The sequence below is a fragment of the Gordionus sp. m RMFG-2023 genome, chromosome 4 (genome assembly GCF_954871325.1).
Source record: "Gordionus sp. m RMFG-2023 chromosome 4, tfGorSpeb1-WG-v2, whole genome shotgun sequence".
Taxonomy (NCBI): domain Eukaryota; kingdom Metazoa; phylum Nematomorpha; class Gordioida; order Chordodea; family Parachordodidae; genus Gordionus; species Gordionus sp. m RMFG-2023.
In genome coordinates this window covers 16,156,793-16,181,496 of record NC_088778.1, presented here as the reverse complement: position 1 = coordinate 16,181,496, position 24,704 = coordinate 16,156,793, and the positions used below count along the sequence as shown (strand labels likewise).

Genomic DNA, 24,704 nt, shown 5'->3' with positions numbered 1-24,704 from the left:
GGGTACATTGAGAGATAGAGAAATGACTAGGATAAAGTTATGTGTAATGGGGAAAAAGACTTGGGAGGAGGATTGTAAAGTTTTTAAAAAGGTGAAAGAGGAATTGTCTGTGGTGGATGATTGTTTAATGAGGGGTAATCGTGCAGTAATTCCGTTCAAATTACGGGGTAAAATTTTAAATTTGTTACATGCTGGACATCAGGGTCAGGGGAAGATGAAATCGTGGGCCCGTGAATATGTTTGGTGGCCGGGTATGGGAAAGATATTGAAAATATAACAAGGAAATGTGAGCCGTGTTGCGCCACAATGATCATATAAGACCGCGGAAGTAAATCTGAGGTACCTCATATGATAATATAAATATGAAAATATATGTGTAAATAAAATGAAGGTGCATCCCGAAGGATTAGACTCGTTTCCGAGCAAATATATAATGTGTAAATGAAGGTTTGGGCAACATATTGTATGTGGGAATGGGAAGTTAAAGGATCAAATAGGAGAGGGGCTCATCTTAAAGTGGTAAATATATATATTTATGCAAAGTTAAAGCATGAAGGAGTAAAATGTACGTGAACGGTCGGTAACCTTTTTTGTTTAAGTTTATGTATTATTATATGATGGTATTAGAATTTATTGATAGATGTTTATGTAAAAAAGTGAAATTGAATAAGGAGGTTATCTCGGTAATATTACGGGAAATTGAAGTATATGTATGTATATGTAATGTTAAGTTAAACTGGTTTAATGTTCCGGCTGTCGGTAATAAACAAGGAAAAAAGATTGAAATTGTGGTAATATATGTATTGTAAATGAATAAAAGTGTAAAAAATAAAAGGAATAGAAAAGTTGTAATTCATTTTGTGAATACATTTTTGTTCATAGCCTTATAGGATAAATCACGGTTGTTGAACATTGGTATTGGTACTGGGAAAATATTTTTTTTAAATAAAAAAAGATATAATTAATTAAAAAGTTTTTTAAAAATTTTTTTTTGGTGAGCACGTGCGGCGTGTTTGAGTTATTTGGTACTGGGAAGATATTGGTAAAAGAGGAATTAAAATTAAAAAGTTTTTGTTTGAGTTTTTTTTTTCCTTCCCCCCCTTTTCTCTTGTTTATAATTTAATGGTCTGTGTATGTGTGGAATACCGTAAAAGGAAATAGGAAAAGTTTAAAACGTGTTTATGTTTTGGAACGCAATCATGGATTGATTTTGTTTTTGTGTATGAAGTGAATTTTTTTTTAAGGAAAATTAAATTATAAAAGTGTTTAGTTAATTTAAATTTTTTTTTGTAAAAGATTTTTTTTTTAAATTATAAAATTATTTTTTTTTTATTAAATTCCCCCGAAATATTAAATTATACTTCTTTTATTAAATTGAAGTTTTTGTTGTTATAAAGTTTTTTTTTCAAAAAAAATCAAGTCATTACTACTAATTTCTGAAAACCAAAATAAAGAAAAGGTCCACGTATATCCTCGAACCAGATATCCACAAATATTTTATCACCTTCGAGAAATGGAAACAATCTCACGACTTGTGGACCTTGGAGATTTCTATCTCCAGGTCACATTAATCAAGAAGCACGATGGTATGACCCTGGGAGAAGGACGCCGGAAGGAAAATCAGCCACCGACATATGGGATTAGACGGAAAAAATGTTATAATTGTCAGGGAGAGGGTCATCTTAGACATCAATGCACGCAATTACCCAGGGATCGTGTATCTATGGGGGTGTTATCGGAGAATCCGCGGGTAGAACCATATGAGGGACAAAAGAGGATATATAACGAGATGAATGTGGAGCAGCCGACAACTTCTGTTCTTATGGGACCGGCCATACCTGCTGATAGGCGTCCTCCGAAAAGACCAAGTTATAATGATGGAGTGCCACAATTAGGGGAATCTCGCGGACATCGAGAGGTAGATATGTTGCAGAGAGCTATGGCTATAGCTACTGAGGTTCTACCGACGACTAGTGCAGGGGATTTTTGGAGCAGTCCCATGTCGGCTTAGGGTGAGGAATATTCATTTAACATGAAGGTGAGCATGAACATTTTTTTTATACATGTAAAAAAATTTTTTTTGTTTATCGACATGCCCTGATCCCATAAAGGGGTGGCATGTCGTATTTGTAAATACGTACATTTTATATTTTTTTGTTTACGCGAAATGCCAATCAACCGATTAAAATAAGGTTGATTGGATAGAAAAATTAGATGTAATATATTATATGTGGATTATTATTTTTTTTTTTTGATGAAATTAATTAATTTTTATAAAAATTAGGGATATTTTTTTTATAAAGAAATGAATTTTCTTTTGAATAAAATTGTTGGATTTAAGTTTTATTTGTCTTTTGATTTGATAATTTTCTATAATTCTTGACGATTCGTTTGTTAGAAAGTTTGGTTGAGTTCCGGGAATTTGTTTGGGTAGATTTTAGATTTGTTTTAGTTTGTGTTTGTAGGTTTTTTTTTACTCACCTCCTTTATTTTATGCTGATATTAATTTTATGTTGCCTACCCAATTTTTATATCAAATCTTATTAACATTTACCCAAATAAAAATCCGATCTCTAATTGAGCTCGATTGTGGCATGAATTTTCAAATAATGAAAGCCAATTAAATTTATGCTGATCTCGTTTAATTAACAATATAAAATACCAAATATTATGAACTACATCCTATAACCCTGTATTCTAAATAAAAATAAAAGGTAAATATTTAATAAAATCCATCAATTCTCCCTTTATCCTTTAATTATATACCTATATTTGTTTATTAACTTCATTTTCTAACAATGGCGTCGCTAAGGGGGGGGGCACAGGGGGTCGAGTCCCCTAAAAAATTTGAATAGCCCCCTGAAGCTAAAAATTTTTTATTTAATGGCTTCTTAATATCCTCTTGAACTAAAAAATTTTTTTTGATTGCCCACTGAATGATTTCTTTTATAATTCCATTAAGTAATATATAAATATAATTTATTATTTAGAAATTAATAAGACTATTTAAATTTTTATTAAATGAATATTATTTTAATTATTAGATTAATACATAAAATTATATTTTCACTATGTCAGCATGCGATCAAATTCTGTATTAAAAATATAATATCAATAACTCACTAAATATTAATTTAGCTTTAACAGTTGAAGTTTAATTGACTTTTATTATTTAAATTATTATTTAACCCTAATTAAATAAATATAATCATATATTATTTGAAAATTAACAAATTTAATATTTTAATTAGCCGAGTTCAAAATGACTAAAAAACTGTTTATTTATTTTGAAATTTTATTATCATACTTTAAAAATATTTTCAAGGTCCAAATAAGTATAAAAGAGATTTCTTTATAAAAAGTAAGTAAACATATAGTTTATAATCCTCTACTATTGTTTATAAAATATTAGATATAATGCCACTTTTATAGACGTATTTGACAGTTATATAATATATTACAGTTATTATTATAATTAATTTTACTAATAAATGGTTTTGATAATAAATATAATAACAAATTGCATTCAAGTATTTAACGTTATTTATTTAGTTATAAATAATTTTAAAAATTAAACATTTTATTACTCATCCTGCAATAGATGCGGTATGACTAAATACTCTCTTGATAAATTGCCTTGCGAAACTACCTTGCTAAAAGCAATTAATCATAATCAATCATAATTTGATGATATAATATCTTTTAAAAAAAATTTTAAAAAACATTTTTTTTATTTTACATAAATCAATTTTTAATTAAGTAAAAATTGATATTAAATATCAAACAATTTAAAATTCTATTTTTACTTAATATTATTGGAAAAAAAAAATATTTACTAGCTTATTACAACTTAATTTTATTTTTCAATTACAAAATTTAACAAATTTATATCCATAAGAGGGCGTTAAATACATAAATATGAAAATATATTCTTAGGAAACCAGAATAAATATTGGATAGCGCTTTTTTTGTATTTGGGTGTAAATACATGTGAAAAACCTAAAAATAATTTAAAAAATAGAGGTTTCTTTGACATTTAATTAATGAGTAGGTTTAGAATCGAAAAAGTAGAAAGTATGTAAGGAACATATTGCTGGCGTTATTGATCAAAATCTCGTCATTTTTGGTTTATACGTGATATTTAGGTGTTAAACATTATCCTAATTAATTTTTTGAAAATATTATGATTTGACCGAATGGCGAGCTCAAAACCGACCACTTACTAAATATTCGATCTACCAAATTTGGTAGTAATATTATTTGGAAAATGTTCATTTTTGGTTAATTTATCTGTAAATACGTGCAAATCATTATCCCAAAAAATATTTAAAAAATATCGTGATTTGACCGATGATTTGAAACCGAAATACTGCGTTGCTGGCGCTCTCCATGGCATTTTTGGTTTAATAGTGAACAATAAGGTGTTAAGCATTATCCTAAATAAAATTTTTAAAGATTAAGATTTGACCGAATGGCGAGCTCAAAACCGACCACTTACTAAATATTCGATCTACCAAATTTGGTAGTAATATTATTTGGAAAATGTTCATTTTTGGTTTAAATATCTATATATACATGTAAATCCTTATCCCAAAAAATATTTTAAAAATATCGTGATTTGACAGAAAACCGACTTGAAACCGGCCCAATGACTAAATACTGCCTTGCTAGCGTTATGCATGGTAAATTCTTCATTTTTGGTTTATACAATAACGTGTTAAGCATTATCCTAATTTATTTTTTGAAAATATTATGATTTGACCGAATGGCGAGCTCAAAACCGACCACTTACTAAATATTCGATCTACCAAATTTGGTAGTAATATTATTTGGAAAATGTTTATTTATGGTTAATTTATCTATAAATATGTGTAAATCATTATCACAAAAAATATTTAAAAAATATCGTGATTTGACCGATAACCGATTTGAACGAAATACTGCATTGCTGGCGCTCTCCGTGGGAAATTCTTCATTTTTAGTTTATAAGTGAACAATAAGGTGTTAAGTATTATCCTAAATAATTTTTTGAAAATATTAAGATTTGACCGAATTCCGAGCTCAAAACCAGCCACTTACTAAATATTCGATCTACCAAATTTGGTGGTAATATTATTTGGAATATGATCATTTTTGGTTAATTTATCTATAAATACGTGCAAATCATTATCCCAAAAAATATTTTAAAAATATCATGATTTGACCGATAACCGATTTGAAACCAAAATACTACGTTGCTGGCGCTCTCCATGGAAAATTCTTCATTTTTGGTTTATAAGTGAACAATAAGGTGTTAAACATTATCCCAAATAATTTTTTGAAAATATTAAGATTTGACCGAATTCCGAGCTCAAACCCGATCACTTATTAAATTTTTGATCAACCAAATTTGGTAGTAATATTAATTGAAAAATGTTTATTTTTTTTATATATCTATAAATACATGTAAAACATTATCCCAAAAAATATTTTAAAAATATCATGATTTGACCGATAACAACATTTTATGACCTCGCCCTGTAAATTTGTATATTTCATTACTATGAAAAATTTTCTTTGTATTTTTATAAACTTTGAAAATATGATTCGAAAAAAATTTTAAACCCTCTATTAGTGTTGTTAAAAAGTCGAGTTCACCCGACTCCGACTCAGAGTCTCGAGTCGTTAGTCGAATATGTCGACTAACTCAAACTCAAGTCGTGAACTCGAGTCGTGAACACAAGTCGACTCGAGTCGTGAACTCAAGTCGACCCAAGTTGTGAACTCAAGTCGACTCGAGTCGTGAACTCAAGTCGACTCAAGTTGTGAACTCAAGTCGTGAACTTAATTTCTTAAAATATTCGTCCCCTAGTCGACTAGAGGATGAATATTTTATGAACTTGAGTCGACTAGAGGACGAATATTTCAGATATATTATTATTAATTAAGATAGTTTTTGTATTTTACTATTCGACTTCCAACTTGAGTCGTGACTCGTGAATATAATTAAATAATTGAGTCGATTAGAGGACCAATAGTTCTATGAACTTGAGTCGACTAGAGGACGAATATTTCAAATTAGTTATTATTATTTAATATATTTGTTGTTATTTACTTTTTACTTTAGATCTCCAACTTGAGTTGTGAATACAAAATATATAGTTATCGACTAGAGGACGAATAGTTCTCTGAACTTGAGTCGTCAATTTAAGTCGATTAGAGGATGAATATTTAAAATTAATTATTATTTATTAAATATTTTTTCTACTTTTTACATTTTTTTACTTTAGACTTCTAATTTGAATTGTGAAAACTGAAAAGAATTATATAAATGAGTCGACTATATGATGAATATTCCAAATTAGTTATTATAAAAATATTTTTTGTTTTTTATATTTTTTTACTTTAGACTTCCAACTTGAGTCTTGACGTGAATAAGAATTATATATTTGAAGTTGAGTCGACAAGAGGAAGAAAAGTTCTATGAACATGAGTCGACTAGAGGACGAATATTTTTAATATTATTAATTAAGATATTTTTTGTTTTTACATTTTTTACTTTAGACTTCCAGTTGAGTCGTGAATACATATATAGTTGAGTAGATTAAAGGACGAATAGTTCATATTAATTGTTATTATTTATGATTCTATTATTTACATTTTTGTACTTAAAAATTTCAACTTGAGTCGTCAATTTGTGTCGACTAGAGGACGAATATTTTAAATTAATTATTAAGATGTTTGATCTGTTATTTACATTTTATTACTTAAGACTTCCAACTTGAATTATGAATACCAATTATTTACTTCATTAACTTATTCCTCATTTTACTTGATCAAATAAATTTTTATTAACATTTTTTGATTGAATACTCAAAAAAATTCTTATTTACATTTTTTTGATTGAATAATATTCTCAAATAATAAAATATTTTGCAGGTATCTGAATATTTTGAAATTATATCTCAACCATATTTTGAATTTTATATAAGACAGACATGTAAACTATGAGATGACGGGTGAATCTTCTTTAACATTCCTCCTCATCTGTATTTAATATATATTAAGTATATTTATAGTCCCTCTTTTAGGTAATTATTTTATTTAGTCATTAATGGTTAATAACTATTAAAATATTTTAATAATATCAAATGTACTTGTCCAAGATACATATATAAAATTAGAAGAAAAAAATAAATATACGTGTTTAAAAAATAGCGATAAAATTAAACAAATCTGGCCAGAAAGTTCGTACTTAATTCTGAACTATGATAGGACATAGCGATACTATTAAATCTAGACATACTGACACATTTAATGAAGGTGTCATGACCGGTCTGTTGTTTTGAATCCTCTTTTTCTAATACCGGAAATTATTTTAAAACTCAAAAAATACAAGATTTATTATATTTAAATTTATAAATATAAAAAATAAGAAAAAAAATTCTATTATGATTATTTACTAGATTAGATTAAAAATATATTTTATTTTTAAACAAAATATTTTTATCTGGGATGGCATTATGTGTTTTTATTGATTCAATCGATCCTCATGTGTTGAAGTTAAGTCAATTTTATGACATTTTTTTAAAAAAATTTTAAATATAAAAAAACAAAAATGCATACATGTGTTGTATATAAATTATACAATACCATCATACAGTATGGTATTGAATCTTTTTAATTAAATATATTTAATCTAATAATTAATTTAATAAAATTCTAAGATATAAAATAAAATTATATTTTAAAATACCATATTTTGTATTAATATTTTGTTTTAAAATTATTATTTATATGACTGCGGCATATTTTAATTTTAATTTCTTATTCGAATAAATACTGATATAAAAAAAATAAACAATAATAATTAAATTTTAAATATTTATTTTATTAAAATTCTAACTTATAAAATAAAATTAAAAGTATTTTAAAATTCCATATTTTGTATTAATAGCTTGAAGATTTATTTTTTATATGACTGCGGCGTATATTAATTTCTTATTCGACTCTGTGAATGACTCAGAAAATGTTAGTAACTATGACAAAAATGAGGACGTGGACGACATTAACCTAATGCCTGATGATATAGACCCTTATTCGGAGGTAAAATTATAAGTTCCACGTCAATTCGGCGCGGAAAATTTGGCCCACGACAATTCGACGCAGAAAACTCGGCGCGGCGTTAATTCGGCGCATCGTTAATTCAGCGCGGAGACAACTCGGCGCAACGTCAATTCGGCGCGGCTACAAACCGACGCAACGTCAATTCGGCGCGTATCTAATACAGTTGCAATTTATTATAAATTTATTAGTATAATAAAGGAGACTTCCAAAAATCATAATGATGATTCCATTAAGAATGCTGCATTAAATGTTAACAAAGTGTATGACATATAAAAGTTATGTGAGCACATTTAGTAATTATGTGGCTACATTACTTGATCCTAAAACTAAAATTAAATATATGCCTATAATATTAGTTAAGGCGAACTATATGGAAAAGTTTAAAATATTATATAAAGGTTTTGAATTTCCATCTAATAGATCTATTGTTTACGAATTTTCTCCTGATGACATGGATACTCAGCCGTATTCTGTTTGCATGCATCACGAATTGAGAAAGTAATTAAAATATATTATATTATAATTTTTAGGGAGGCATATGAATTCCCTGATCTTATAAAAGATGACAAGGATTATCTCGATGATAAAGTAGCGTCCCCTACAACGTATATACTAGATTGGTGGGAAAAAAATAGCCTTATCTATCCTACATTGTCGCTGATTGCAAAAGATTTTCTTGCCCAGCAATCATCAAGTGTGCCGAGTGAGAGAGCCTTTAGCAAGACAGTGGATTTCCTGACGAAAAAAAGAAATAGGATGTCACCATCCACCTTAAAGCATTGTTTATCCTTGAATAACTGATATTTTTTTCTTATGTTATACCATATAATATTTTTTTCTTATGTTATTATATCTTATTTAGAAACAGAAAAATAAAGTAAATTATGTAATTGTTGTTTGATTAGATTAAGATAAGATAATTCTTTACTAAAGAGGTGATTTTTTAAATATTTTAAAAGCTATTAACCATTAATTATAAAATAAAATAATTATCTAAAAGAATGACTAAAGAGGGACTATAAAAATACTAAATATATATTAAATACAGCTAAGGAAGTGTTCTAAAGAAAATTCACCCGTCATCTCGTAATTTTGATTATTATCACACGTATGGTTTTCTTATATAAAATTTAAATAATGGTGAGATATAATCAAAATATTCAGATACCTGCGAAATATTATTTGAGAATATAGTATTCATTCAAAAAATGTAAATAAGGATTTAATTGAGTATTCAATCAAAAAATGTTAATAAGAATTTATTTGATCAAATAAATAGAGGAATAAGATAATGAAGTATATGAATCTTAAATAATAATTAATTTAAAATAAAAAAAAATAATTACCTAAAAGAAGGACTAGAAATACTAAAAATAAATTAAATACAGATGAGGAGGAGTGCTAAAGAAGATTCACCCGTCATCTCATAGTTTGATTATTATCACACGTCTGTCTTATATAAAATTCAAAATACGGTTGAGATATAATTTCAAAATATTCAGATACCTGCAAAATATTTTATTATTTCAGATTATTATTCAATCAAAAAAATGTAAATAAGAATTTTTTTGAGTATTCAATCAAAAAATGTTAATAAGAATTTATTTGATAAAATAAAATGAGGAATAAGATTATTATGTAAATAATTGGTATTCACGATTCAGGTTGGAAGTCTTAAGTAATAAAATATAAATAACAGAACAAATATCTTAAATAATAATAATTAATTTGAAATATTCGCCCTCTAGTTAACTTAAATTGACGATTCTAGTTCATTGAAAAATTCGTCCTCTAGTCGACTCAACTATATAATTTGTATTCCTAAATCAAGTTGGATGTCTAAAGTAAAAAAATGTAAATAACTGAACAAATATCTTAAATAATAATTAATTAGAAGTTTATCCTCTAGTCGACTCAAATTGACGACTCAAAAGTTTAAAGAACTATTCGTCCTCTAGTCGACAACTATATATTTTGTATTCACGACACAGGTTGGAAGTCTTAAGTAAAATGTAAATAACAGAACAAATAGCTTAAATAATAATATCTATTTTGAAATATTCGTCCTCTAGTCGACTCAAGTTCATAGAACTATTGATTAGTCGACACAACTATATAATTTATATTAACGGCTCATGAAAGTCTAAAGTAAAAAATGTAAAAAACAAAAAATATCTTAATTAATATTACCACATTTCAAATATTCGTCCTCTAGTCGACTCAAGTTCATAGAACTATTGATCTTCTAGTCGACACAACTATATAATTTATATTAACGACTCATGAAAGTCTAAAGTAAAAAATGTAAAAAAAAAATATCTTAAATAATAATAACTAATTTGAAATATTCGTCCTCTAGTCGACTCAAATTCATAGAACTATTGGTCCTCTAGTCGACACAACTATAAAATTTATAATAACTTAACGAGTCATGAAGGTCTAAAGTAGGAAATTTAAATACAAAAAATATCTTAATTAATAATACCAAATTTCAAATATTCGTCCTCTAGTCGACTCAAGTAGACGGCTTAAGTTAATAGAAATATTCATCCTCTAGTCGACTCATTTATATAATTCTTTTCAATTTTCACAATTCAAATTTGAAGTCTAAAATAAAAAAATGTAAAAAACAGAACAAATATTTTAAATAAATAATGATTAATTTGAAATATTCGTCCTCTAGTCGACTTAAATTGACGACTCAAGTTCAGAGAACTATTCGTCCTCTAGTCAACAACTATATATTTTGTATTCACAACTCAAGTTGGAGGTCTAAAGTAAAAAGTAAATAACAACAAATATCTTAAATAATAATAACTAATTTGAAATATTCTTCCTCTAGTCGACTCAAGTTCATAGAACTATTGGTCCTCTAGCCAACACAACTATAATATAATTTATAATAACTTAACGAGTCATAAAGGTCTAAAGTAGGAAATGTAAAATACAAAAAATATCTTAATTAATAATACCAAATTTGAAATATTCGTCCTCTAGTCGACGACTCAAGTTCATAGAAATATTCTTCCTCTAGTCGACTCAACTATATAATTATATTCACGAGTCACGACTCAAGTTGGAAGTCGAAAATAGTAAAATACAAAACTATCTTAATTAATAATAAATAATAATAGATCTGAAATATTCGTCCTCTAGTCGACGACTCAAGTTCATAAAATATTCTTCCTCTAGTCGACAACTCAAGTTCATAAAATATTCGTCCTCTAATCCAAGAGGACGAATATTTTATGAACTTGAGTTGATGACTTGAGTTCATGACCTGAGTTTATAACTCAAGTCAGTTTGAGTCGATATTTTTGACCCAAAACTTGACTCAGTTTTCGACTCAGTCGACTCGACTCAGTCGATTAACAACACTAGTCATGACTATTAATGCAAATTAACCAGCATCTATTATTTGTGTTGCTTGTAATTTAATTAAGATTATTACTATAACGGCTGAGAGCATATAATTGCATATTTTAGGTAAACAATAATGGCTGTTTAGTCGTTTATATATCATTTAAAATGGAAGATAATCTTTTAGAAATTTAATATCTCACAATAATTTTCTCGATTACTTATCTAGCTTCCATCATGTCATCTAAGAGGAAGCTCTAACCACCATATAGTTTTATGATTTGGATTGGTCGTTTATACTCTCTCCTTCAAAAATTGTTGATTTGGTTTAGGCCTATAAATTTTCCCTTATTAGTCCATTCTATAAAACATTGTCTAAAATGGTTACAGAGAATTATACTAGTTTGATAACTTTTTGTCAATGTAAGTTGATAAGAATTATATTATTGCATTATGTGATTTTTTCTATGCCAGTTTATTTTGTATGCATAATCTATCTATATTATAATTTTCCGATGTCCTCACTACGTCATGGTGACGTCATGTCATCGTTACGTCATGTCATCGCTACGTAATGTCATCGGTACGTATTTATTTTTATTTTGTTTATTTGTTGATTTTATTTATTTATTTTATACAAACAGATGATCCTACCAATTTTTAGAGATTATTACTTTTAGCGATTTAGAACTATAAATAATACTGCCTGGACGATGGTTCAACAAGTTAATCGTTTTCCTTGAATTTATTTTTAAATATACTATATTTTTTCATATTTTTAGCGATTTAGAACTATAAATAATATTGCTTGGACGAACAAGTTCATCATTTTCTTTGAATTCCTGAAATCGGAGTGCCAGTTATTTAAAAAAATTCTCTAAATAAAGGCACTCTAAAACAGACTTAATCAAAGTTTCCTTTTCACTGATTTCATAAGTTAAATATTAGAAGAAGTAAGATTATTAAATTAAGCTAAATTCTTTTTATAAAAAAGAAAAGATATATACTCTTTTAATACTTACATTACACTTACACTTTTCACTCCATACTCTTCATTATAATATCACAAAACCTTTCAGGCAACTAATCCTTATAATTGCCTTATTCACTTATATCTGTTTGTTTTCTGAAGTTTAAATATTTAAATAAGAATATTAAATTAAGTTAATTATACTAATTATTTTATCTACTTTATAGATTAAGAATAAGAATCTTTAATTAAGTTAAAGCGTTGTGTAAATTTAATCAAGAAAGTGTTAATTAAAAAATAGGAAATTTGAATGCAGGTTGATCTTATGTGGTTAAAAAATTATGATTAATGTAAACTGGGTTACTCTTTAACACTAACTTTCACTGTATCACTAAATATCACAAAATTTCAAGTAACTACTTCATATAAATTGCCTTATTCAATCACATTTCCCTGTTTTGAAAATTTTAAATATTATAAGTCTATTAAATTGTGTTAAATTAAACTGAATTTCTCTTCACAAGGGCAGACGTTATTTTGTCATGATTCTCTTTATTATGGGTTGGACTGGGCTTAAAAAATATTTCTCAAAATTAAACCTATAGGATTTTTTAATGTTAAATGTTAGTCTTATGTTATTATTTTTATAAAGTAATATATTTTACCCGTAGACTAATTGATAAATCAGAGATTTCCCCTTCATTAATTATAAATTTAATATCTCTGGGCTTGGTTTCAAAATTATGAGGGATTGAGGTGGGCTTGAGAAAATCTTTTTAAATATTAAGATCTTGGATGCTTGAATAATTTTTCCAGATATTGTAGGTTTGAACTTATATTTGGATTTTTTAATGTTAAATGTTAGTCTTATGTTAATATTTTTATAAAGATATATATTTTAACTCAAAGTAGTTTTCAGTAACATACTAAATGTATACTGATTATGCTATGCCGACAACATATGTATCCCTACTAAAGATATCACTAACATTCATTATTTTAACAACAGTCTCAAATAATATGGGAAAAATCAAAATTTAAAAAATACTAAAATTCTCTTTTCCTTTCTTTCCCTTTTAATTTCTTTTATTATCTTTCCCTTTCTCATCATTTCCCTTCCCTATCTTCACTTTTTAATTTTCTTTTTCTTTATCTTTACCTTCCTTTTCCTTTTAATTTCCCTATTTTCTTTCCATTTAATTTTCTCTTATTTCCCTACCTCATGCTACACACTCCAGCCGAAAGCTGGGTTTATCAAAAAATAAATATCATTCAATTCTTAATTCAACTCATATTCAAGCAAAAAATTATACTGGGTCATATGACGTGAAGCCCAATTAAACAAATGCAAAATAAAGTTATTCATCTATATATACTAAAAATGCTTATACTTTTCATTTTAGAATACATCTATTTTAGCTTCTGATGGATGATATTCCCACTATTTCTAGAGATGTTAACCTAATATTGACTCCTCTTCAGGTTTAATACATTAATATGTTTTTTATTTATTCTTTTGTTTTTATTTTAGATAACAAGCCTCATAACCTCAATTAATGATTGTACAGGTGGTGATTTATCCGTCATTAATAAAAGAAAAAGATGGCAGGTCAATCAAAAAAAGAAACGCACTAGGAATAGCGAGGCACAAAATCTACTAACAACGCAAAATAATGTTAGCCTTATATATATTTTTTTATACTCTTTTATATTATAGAATACATCTATTTTAGCTTCTGATAATGTTCCCACTATTTCTAGGGAGTTGAACCTAATATTGACTCCTCTTCAGGTTCATTGCATTTATATTTTTTATATTATTCTTTGTTTTTATTTTAGATAACAAGCCCTGTCTTACCCTCATTTAATGATTGTACAGGTGGTATATTGACTCCTCATCAGGTTCAATGCATTTATTTTTTAAAATTATTCTTTTGTTTTTATTTTAGATAACAAGCCCTGTCTTACCCTCATTTAATGATTGTACAGGTGGTATATTGACTCCTCATCAGGTTCAATGCATTTATTTTTTAAAATTATTCTTTTGTTTTTATTTTAGATAACAAGCCCTGTCTTAACCTCACTTAATGATTGTACAGGTGGTGATTTATCCGTCATTAATAAAAGAAAAAGATGGCAGGTCAATCAAAAAATGAAACGCACTAGGGATCGTGAGACCCTACAAAATCTACTAGGAACGCAAAATAAAGTTAGCCTTATATATATATACAGCGTCTACATGAGCGGGAAGGGTAGGAACAGTTTGCATCCTATTTTTATGAGGGGGCAGGGGGTAAGCTGCTTTAATGGGGGTAGGATAAATTTTTTGGGGGTTATCTATTAAATTTTGAGATGAAATAGGACAAAATTTATTGCTGTAAAAATTAATACTTTTATTATAGTATTATTATAATACAATTCATCGACCAAATCTATATATTGCAAACAATCATACACATAGTTTTCCAAATAAACTATCCTTTTAAATGTAATTTAAAAGATTTAGATATTTAAGCAAGCTCATAATGCCATAATAATTAATTCATTGTAAATAATGGAGGTTTTAATTGAATTTATTATCTAAAAAGTAAATTCTTTATATTCACAAAATATCGATAATTGGTAGTAGAGATAGATTAATTTAAGTTATCCTTTATAAATTATAGGTGAAAATAATGATAAAAAGACACCGCCGCCGAAGGCGGCAACAATTTTTTATGGGGGTAGGCAAAGGTTTTTGAAGGGGGTTTGCATCCAGTGAAAATCCTGTCATGTAGACGCTGTATATATATGATGCATAAATGTTCTTATATTTTTTTATATTTTAGAATACATTTATTTTAGCTTCTGATGATATTCCCACTATTTCTAGGGAGTTGAACCTTATATTGACTCCTCTTCAGGTTCAATTCATTTATATTTTTTAAATTATTCTTTTGTTTTTATTTTAGATAATAAACCCTGTCTTAACCTCATTTACTAATTGTACAGATGGTGATTTATCCGTCATTAATGAAAGAAAAAGATGGCAGGTCAATCAACAAATGAATAGCTATAGGGATTGTGAATCCCAGCAAAATATACTAACAACATAAAATAAAGTTAGTGTGTATATATATAGTAAAAAGGCATAAATGTTCTTATATTTTTTATTTTTTAGAATTCAATTTTAGCTTCTGATGATATTCCCACTATTTCTAGGGGGTTGATCCTAATCTTGACTCCTCTGCAAGTTTAACGCATTCATTTTTTAAAAATTTTTTATTTGTTTTTATTTTAGATAACAAACCCTGCTTTATTTCCTCCTTATAATTGTTTAAATATTGATATATCTACCATTAATTATCAAAAAATACAAAATAAATGTTCAGAAAAACATAATAGTCTTGATAAGTCCCCAAATAGACAAATTTTATTTTTTGATGATAGCCTCCCAACTACTAGAGATATGCATATATTGACCCCTTTACAGGTTCAGTACAGTATTTTAATGTTCGTTTTATCTCGATAATAATGTATATTTTTGCCTGATTTCCTTATTTTTTTAGGTTAACCCAAACTTGATCCCTCACATAGCTACAAAACATGATATTTCTATTAAAGATAAGCAAATAAAAAAATGGCGATTCAACAAACGCCTTACCCGTTCTAGAATTACAGGTATGCAGGATAATAAGGTCCTACGCCTGATATTAACTCCCCTGCAGGTTTTTAATGTTTTATATATATAGGTATATTTTATATTCACCCAGATACCTTCAACTGATATTTCTATAACCACTCATTCCCTATGGCACCTCTACCATGCATATTTCGGCATATATTTGATGACCACCACTCACCTATATTAGATATAGGAAATATGACAGAAATATGCGCCTTCTGCAATGCTAAAATGTGGAACGGAGAAAAATTATCAAAAAGCTCATGTAGAAATATTCAGTTTTCTACATGTTGCTTGAATGGGAAGGTATTTTTATTTAAAATTTCCCAATTACCACCAAATTTATTACGTTTATTTATCGGGGATCATTGTTCATCATCCCACTTTTTAACAAATATAAGAGCAAATAATTCCGCACTGTCATTCACTTCACTAGGAGTTAATATAAATAATAATTTATCCAATTCGCGTTATTAAGGGTTGAGCTGGGCTTGATAAACTTTTTTAAAATTAAAAGATCTTGGATGTTTCCTAATATTGTGAGCTTGAACCTGGCATGACATCTATCGTAAAAAAAGAATAAAAATCCCATTCCCCGTCATTTTTGACGGGCTTTCTACTAGTATAATAAATGACAAAATATGAAAATCAGAAAAATTGTTCAGAGTTAACAAATTTTAAAAAAGTATAATATATTAATATAAAACCCGGCCGTAGGCCGGCAAATTGGGGGGTATGGGGTCCGCTAATTGGGGGGTATGGGGGCGAAGGTCCCCATAAAATTTTTTTAGTTGAGCCCCCTGAGATTATGAAGGCTAACGACGCCCCTGTTTTCTAATATATAATATCAGTTAACAAATTATTTATAACTAATATAAACTTATTTATCACATTAAATATTTTGATTATTAAATTTATCAATAACTTATCCTAAAATTTATTTCTCTACATAAATCTCCTAACTACTAATAATTCCCTGAAATTTATCAACTAATTTATTGTTAAATATATATTCAGCCAAGTATAATTAAATCATTATCACATACCATCTCGTATATTTTTATGTCTATTTTCCTTCATTTACCCAATACTACACTAGTTGTTCCTTTGTCTACGTTATTTGGTTTTGATAGAGCATACCATAAATTTGTAATATAATTGTCCATCAATAATTATTTTTTCTCTTGAAATTAGACTGAAGACCAGATTACTAGCCTCACTTCGGCACCAAATTATTATAACGATGACAAAGAGAGGCTATTATAATATTATATATTTTGTAACTTAATGAACAAAAGAATTTATTTCATCTTCATCAAAATCCGAATAATTTGAATAATAATTTATTGACATATTCTTGACATTACATTGAAATTTATAACAAAATAAAACTTTAATTACAACAATGATGAAAGTAATTAAGATTTTATATATTATTGTCGCACCACTTCTAGTTGGTTTATTATATCTTAAAATAATAATAGATTGTAATAGTATCATAAATATATTCGTATTAAAAATTTAACTCAAAACTGTTTTTCAAAGAAGAATAAAATAGCTTTCCTAAAAACACGTAAAAAAAGAAAAGATATCTAATTTATTACATCCATTGTGGGATGAATAATAAGAAATTTAATTTTAATAATATATTTAATAAATAGATGGCGTTAAATAATTGAATGCAAATTGTTACTATTTATTATCAAAAGCATTATTATTAAAATTTTAAAATTATTAACTGTAATACATTATATAACTGTCAAAAATGTCTGTAAAAGTGGCATTTTACCTAATATTTTATACATAATTATATATTATAATGGATTATAAACTATTTATCTACTTACTTTTTATAATAAATATCTTATACTCATTTATATTTAGACCTTGAAAATAATTTTAGGAAGAGACATGATAATTAAAATTAAAAATCAAAATGTAGTTGATTAGTGATTTTGAACTCGGCTAATTACAATATTAAATTTGTTAATTTTCAATTAATAAATGATTATATTTATTTAATTAAGGTTATATAATAATTTAAATAATAAAAGTCAATTAAGCTTCAACTGTTAATGCTAAATTAATATTTAGTGAGTGATATAGATATATTTTTAACACAGAATTTGATGGCAAGCTGACAGAGTGAACATATAATTTATATGTATAATCTAATCTAATAATTAAAATAGTATTCATTTAATAAAAATTTAGATAGTTTTATTAATTTTTAAATAATAAAATTAAATCTATATATTACTCAATAAAATTATAAAAGAAATCGTTCAGGGGGCAATTAAAAAAATTTATTTTTAGTTCAAGGGGATATTAAAAAGCAATTTAATAAATTTTTTTTTGCTTGGGCTATTCAAATTTTTCAGAAGGCTCGAGCTCCTGCGCGCCCCCTCCTAGCGACGCCACTGGCTTAAATTCATTTCAAAATATACACTATTATTACATTTGTTGTGAATTGAACTTTTAAATTTAATTTATATTCAAATCTTCACCTTCCTTTTCATATTTTGTAATAGTAAGATAATGTAGGATATTATTTCCAAAATATATGAAAGGATTACAATTATAATTAAAAAGTACTACAGGTGGGAATATTTATAGATTATTGAGGGGAGGGGAGTATGGGTAGATCCTATATTGGGGATAGTAAAAAATATACGGGGTGGGGGGGGGGGGGGGTAGGAACGCTAATAAACAAACATTGCATTTAAATCTATTGTAAAATACATTTAAAAATAATTATTATCAATATAAATAATGAATTTCTTATTAAATTAAAATAATAGGGCGGGAATTACAAATGGCACAGAATCAGAGAGCCATGAATTACAAATAGTGGTGAGTAACAAATAGTGATGAATCACAAAGCATGGGATATCAAAGTTTTATAAAAAATTAAAATACAATATAGGTATGGGGTAGAGTAGGTCAATTAAAAAAAAATTAATGTATCGCCATAATATAAATGAGTGTATTATCAATAGCTTATTTATTGAACGGAAACAATGATAAATAAAATTATAAAAATATTTAATAAATTTATTCAAAATAGTAAGTATATTGCGAATAAATACGAATATTGTTCAGAGAACCAATTCTCAAGTTATTTTTATAAGGTAAGATATTTAAGATTAGATATATAATATTATTTAAATAATAAAAATAGCATACTATGTATCGTCCTTTTATGATTTATGCAAAATAAAATAGAGGGGAATATTGTGCGGGGATACAAATATGGGTAACCTTTAAAAAAAGTAGGATTCTTAGGAAATGATATATATTTTTAATTAAATAATATAAATATCATACTTTGTATTTTTCCTTATATCCGATTTAAATAAAAAAAAATAGTGAATCATGTTTTACAAAATAATCAACATAAAAATAATATAATATTCGGAGAGACCAATTGACAAAAAAAAAAAATAGGACCCTTGTAATAGATATAGAAATTTAAATAATAAAAATATTTTACTATATATTGTTTTTTTGGAATAAATGTAAAATTCTATTTAAATAATAAAAATAGAAAACAACGTATAGTCTTTTTTATTGAATATAAAATAATTAGCAGGAATAATAAGTAGTATCGTTAAAAAAGGTAGGTTCCTTAAGAATAGATATATAATTTTCATTAAATAAAAAAAAATTGTACTAAATATCCTCTTTTTTAGATATAAATTACTATATAATATTATTTAAATATTAAAAATAATGTACTATGTATATTTTTTTGTAAGTTATGCAAAATAATAAGCAGGGATAATAGAGCATTCATCGGTCTGACAAAATGGCTAGCTTTAAAAAAGTAGGATCCTTAAGAATAGATATAAATTTATATAATTAATAAAAATAACAAATGAAATGAAGTGATTTATTTGTGTATAAAAATATATTATATGTTTACAATAACAAAATATATATCTATATATATTTTTACAAAATCGTTAATCTATTTAATCTATTACAATAAATTGTAGCTTAAACCCAAATTAACAAAATACAATTTATATTAATACATTACAGTTCTCCCCACTACAAATTGAATTCATCATGATAACGTAATGTTGATTTTGCCACCCTTTTTTCTAGAGTTGTATTTCCATTATGTTCTGCAATGTCCAAATCCTCAGTCATTGTTATGGGTGTTTCCTTAGCTTGTACATGAGCATCCCTCAGTTGGTCGGATTACTTGTTTTTAACAATACCCTCATATTTAACTTCATACAATATCGCACTTTTCCGTTGAACCACTGTCCCTTCTTGCCATCCCGCAATCCTTTCTTTTTCAACCCAAACCTTTTGCTTCTCTTCAAAATCACGGCTCAACGTTCCTATCTTTATAATATTTTTGTTTCTATAATGCGTTTTCAGTTCTTTCCCTCATATATAATTTCCATTTATCTAACGTCGTCCTGAACGGCCTTCCAAACATCCTTTCGGCAGGGGATTTACCGGTAGTTGCATTTGGTGTATTTCGGTAAGTAACTAATTCGCTAAATTTAATTGGCTGGGAGTTCCACATCTCCTTCCAGCATATAAACACGTCTTTATAGTACATATATAACGCTCAGTCAAACGATTCGATTTGGGGCTATAAGGGGCCGATCTTAAATGTTTTATGAGATCCAGTAAACTGAGTAACGTTATCTGAGACAATGTAGCGAGGTAAATCAAATCTAACGAAATAATTACGCAGATTATTTATTACACTCGCCGAATTATGTGTTAAAATTGCAACTTTAACCCATTTGGTGAAGCGTCTACCCAAATTATCCAATATTTTCCAGATATAGGGCCTGTCAAATCTATGTGTATTCGTTCCCAAGATCGGGTAGGAATGTTCAAATTGTATAACGGCACTTCTCTGGCTCCCGATCCTCTATTCCTGACAACTCTTGCAGCATTTAACGATATCTTCAAGATTTGTCAAAAAAACATAGTATCTACATAATGATTTTATCCCCATTATCCCAGGATGTCCTTGAAGAATACCATTCAAAACCTCCTTCTTTAGATTATCGGAATTAATAATCCTATCATTATAAAATAATAATCCTTCTTCGAACGAAATATTATTTTTAATTAAAATAAATTTTTTTTAAATCTCCAAATAATTATTTATATTAAAGATATACCAATGATTTTTAATTTATTTAATAATCTCTTTCAGATTGATATCATTGCTCGTTTCAATTACGACTTTCTCCGAGTGAAAGATAAATCTTCTATTAAATTAATTTTTAATTCTCTGATTTCATCTTCGATTTTTTTTGTAACTTCATTGGTTTTCGCTCTCTCTACCCCCAAACAGGACAGAGCGTCGGCACATTTGTTTTGATTACCAGGTCTATATCTCATATTCTTAATAGCTTCATCGCCCACCATATTAAACGGTTACTTGTTATTTTATTTAGGTCTCTTTTATCACCTAAGATATATTTTAAAGGTATATGATCTGTAACCAAAATAAAAAGTCTTCCATAAATATATTGATGAAACTTCTCGAAGATCGCCGAAGCCTCCCGATCAATGGTGGCGTAATTCTTTTCAGATGCCGAAAGTGTCCTCGATGCGTAAGCAATCGGTTTCTCCTAGCCAGTAAGATATCGGTGTGCAATAACAGCTCCTAGACCATCTTCGGAAGCGTCACAAGAAATCACGATAAGAATATCGGCTGAATAAGGAATTATTGTATTTTCTTTTGATAATATATTTTTAACTATTAAATATTTCATTTTATTTAGCTGACCAAAAGCAACTAACATTTTTATTCGTTAGTCGGTGTAAAGGCGCACAGATAGAGTATAAATTTTTTATAAAAGACTCATGGTAACTTACCATCCAAGAAACGAAAGTAATACTTTAACATTAGACGGTGTTTTTCAAATTTTTATGGCATAAATCCTATCTTCTAATAACATGACCTAAATAAGTAACTCACTTTTCTCAAATTAATTTTATCGGTCGTCGTTGTCAGTCCAGCCTTATCAAATCTTCTTAATACTTCTTCTAGATTAACAATGTGATCAAAATTATTCTCACCTGCAATAATATTGTCGTCTAAAAAACACTAACCATAGGAATTCCTTTAAAAGGTTTTGCATAAAGCGTTGAAATATTATCGGAGCGCTAGTCAACCCAAATGGGATTCTTTGGTATCGGTAAAAACCGACATGAATCAGAATTACTAAAAGGTCCTACATTCTGGACTAACTCTAAATTGTAAAAATGCAACTCTCAAATCTATCGTTGAAAATATTTTACCACCCGCGATCATTTGTCAGATCAACGAAAGTTGGTAATAAATCATTATCTATCGCTAAATATTTGTTGATTTCTAAACGAAAATCTCTGCATATCCGCAAGGCACCAGATTTCTATAAAACGTTGGCGTAGCCCAAGTTATTGGAGTTGTTATTGGATCAACCTTCTCGTTAACGCCTTCGTCTAAAAGTCTAGCATTATAATAATAATTATTATTGAATTTATTAATGATTTTACAATTATTTCTAAAATAAATATTTTTGGAACCTTGTGTAGGCTCATGTTTAATTATTTTATTATCTTTTACCTGGGTTTCCTTTTCCAATGAAGACAGCGCAATCGCTAAACGCACAGTAACTTCAAAAGTGATATTTCTTTCGGTATATTTTGATAGAAGTTTTTTGTCCAGCTCAGGCAACCCTACCTAAGGTTAAAATATCTCTTAAGAGTTCATCAACCGGCGATTAAAATTATATAAAGGACAAATACTTTTCAATTTGATTCAAAAACCGATAATAGTTTCACCGCCTATTTTTAAAGTATAAAAATTATTGCGATGTAGGAAAATTAGAAATATCCTTAATTATTTTCTCTAGACTATCAAGTAAAGATAAATAATTAACGCTCTCTAAATTATTTGGGTAGCAGAAATTTTTAATTTTAATTAAGTTATCAGTACCTATGTATGCTAATAATAAATCTTTTTTTTTATTTCGATCAACAATATTTTTTTACTTTTGAGTTCAATATTATATACGTAATTCACTTTTTCTTTGACGAATTCTGGAATATGTCTTCGTTTTTCTTCAGAAATATTCTTCTAGTCTTCGTTAGGCATAGTATAATTTTAACCTTTTTGTTTAATAATAGTATAATTTTAACCTTTTTGTTTAATACGTCTGAAAATATATATCTATATACTTTTAAAAATCGTTTATTTATTTAATCTATTACAATAAGTTGTAGCTTTTTTATTTAATAAGTCTGAAAATATATATCCATATATACTTTTATAAAATCGTTTATCTATTTAATCTATTACAATATATTGTAGCTTAAAACCAAATTAAACAATTTATATTTAATTTATATTAATACATTACAATGTTCCATGTATATTTTTATGTTATTTATACAAAATATTCATCAGAGATTAAAGGTCATATTGGTCGACCCGGAAAAATAGATAGCTTTAAAAATAGGTAGGATGCTTAAAATAGATATAAATTTATCTAAATTATATTCAAGTATTGTTCTTTCGTATTCGTATAAACCGGGATTAATAGGATACATACACGATACTACTCCACATTGGTTGTAGTTCTTGTTTTATCATAGGTCATAATCTTTAGTTTATAATAAGAACAAACTCGAGACATAACTACATATAGCTGTCCATGTTAAAAGACAAGATGAGGTAAATAGATGTCAACTTTGTTCAATGTTTGTCCCTTTTTATTAATTGTCATGACAAAAGCAAGTCCCACGGGAAATTATCCGCGCTTAAAAAAAATGGTAAGCCAGAATTAGTTGCAATTAAACTTATTCTAGGAATGGAAACTCTAGTGCCGAGAAACAGAAACAAATCCCGCCTCAATTATATTTGGTATGGTCGCAAAGTAATTACAATCAATTTAGTCCCTTAGCTCAAACCAGAAGCAGAATTTAAATTACGCATTAACATTATAGATACCCGATTTTGAGTGAAAGTTTGCGAGGTGGTAATCCTGATATATTTGAGTTTAAATATTTAGTGGGATAAAATGTTGCTTCTTCTTCGATTATTGTTTCATCAGCACTTGTATATATATAATTAAATCCCAAGGAAATTTGTTAATCAATTGAATATTTATGGAATCGACATTTACGTTTTTAGGGGTCAGGGTGACATTTTGAGAAATGATGCACGGTTAAAGGAAGTATTGTCTTTTTGAAACTGTAAACAAAAGCGATAAGATCCACGATATCATTGGAAGCTATAAAACAATCTTCATGAATTTTGGAGCCATCAAATGTCTCATAGCCTCTACCAACTCTTAAAAGAAAATTTGAGTAATTATTATTGATAAGAGATTCATTTGCCTCGTGAAATTGTAGCAATTTCATATTAATTCCTAACCTTAATGGGAATATATGCGACCATAAATACGACCGTTTTAAGGTTGAGTTAACAATGTCGCATCTTCCACCATATTTAATAACAGGTAAAATTTGTCTAAAATCTTCGCCAAAAATTATAATTTTACCACCAAATGGTTTATTCAATTTCATTATATCCTGGAATGACCTATCCATGGCCGGGAATATTTGTTTATGCAT

General features: G+C 27.5%; 2 protein-coding genes and 1 long non-coding RNA gene across 4 annotated transcripts; 2 read left to right on the top strand and 1 right to left on the bottom strand.

Annotated features, from left to right (window-relative positions):
- The first annotated feature begins 7,898 nt into the window (after positions 1–7,898).
- On the top strand, positions 7,899–8,996 carry LOC135928249 (uncharacterized). 2 transcript variants are annotated; one of them, XM_065464654.1, is made up of 3 exons: positions 7,899–8,484; positions 8,527–8,604; positions 8,637–8,996. In XM_065464654.1, exons 1-3 carry the CDS (start codon positions 8,354–8,356, stop codon positions 8,905–8,907), a joined length of 480 nt encoding a protein of 159 aa, XP_065320726.1. In that variant the 5' UTR covers positions 7,899–8,353; the 3' UTR covers positions 8,908–8,996. The 2 variants fall into 2 exon arrangements, 1 of the variants encoding a protein (XP_065320726.1); XR_010572255.1 differs by having other exon boundaries at positions 7,899–8,604; positions 8,669–8,996.
- Positions 8,997–14,564: 5,568 nt separating this feature from the next.
- On the top strand, positions 14,565–16,039 carry LOC135929052 (uncharacterized). Its single transcript, XR_010572464.1, has 6 exons — positions 14,565–14,645; positions 15,265–15,339; positions 15,388–15,537; positions 15,597–15,668; positions 15,717–15,908; positions 15,985–16,039. It is a non-coding gene; the product is annotated as an uncharacterized LOC135929052 (long non-coding RNA).
- An 8,218-nt stretch (positions 16,040–24,257) lies between these two features.
- LOC135928671 (uncharacterized) lies at positions 24,258–24,704 on the bottom strand. Its single transcript, XM_065465126.1, has one exon. It carries the CDS (start codon positions 24,702–24,704, stop codon positions 24,258–24,260), a length of 447 nt encoding a protein of 148 aa, XP_065321198.1.

Coding starts and splice junctions, on each gene's coding strand:
- LOC135928249 (XM_065464654.1), top strand. CDS start 8,354: ATGTTAACAAAGTGTATGACATATAAAAGTTATGTGAGCACATTTAGT. Junction 8,485..8,526: donor AAGGCGAACTATATGGAAAA/GTTTAAAATATT, acceptor TCCATCTAATAG/ATCTATTGTTTACGAATTTT. Junction 8,605..8,636: donor ATGCATCACGAATTGAGAAA/GTAATTAAAATA, acceptor TATAATTTTTAG/GGAGGCATATGAATTCCCTG.
- LOC135928671 (XM_065465126.1), bottom strand. CDS start 24,704: ATGCATAAACAAATATTCCCGGCCATGGATAGGTCATTCCAGGATATA.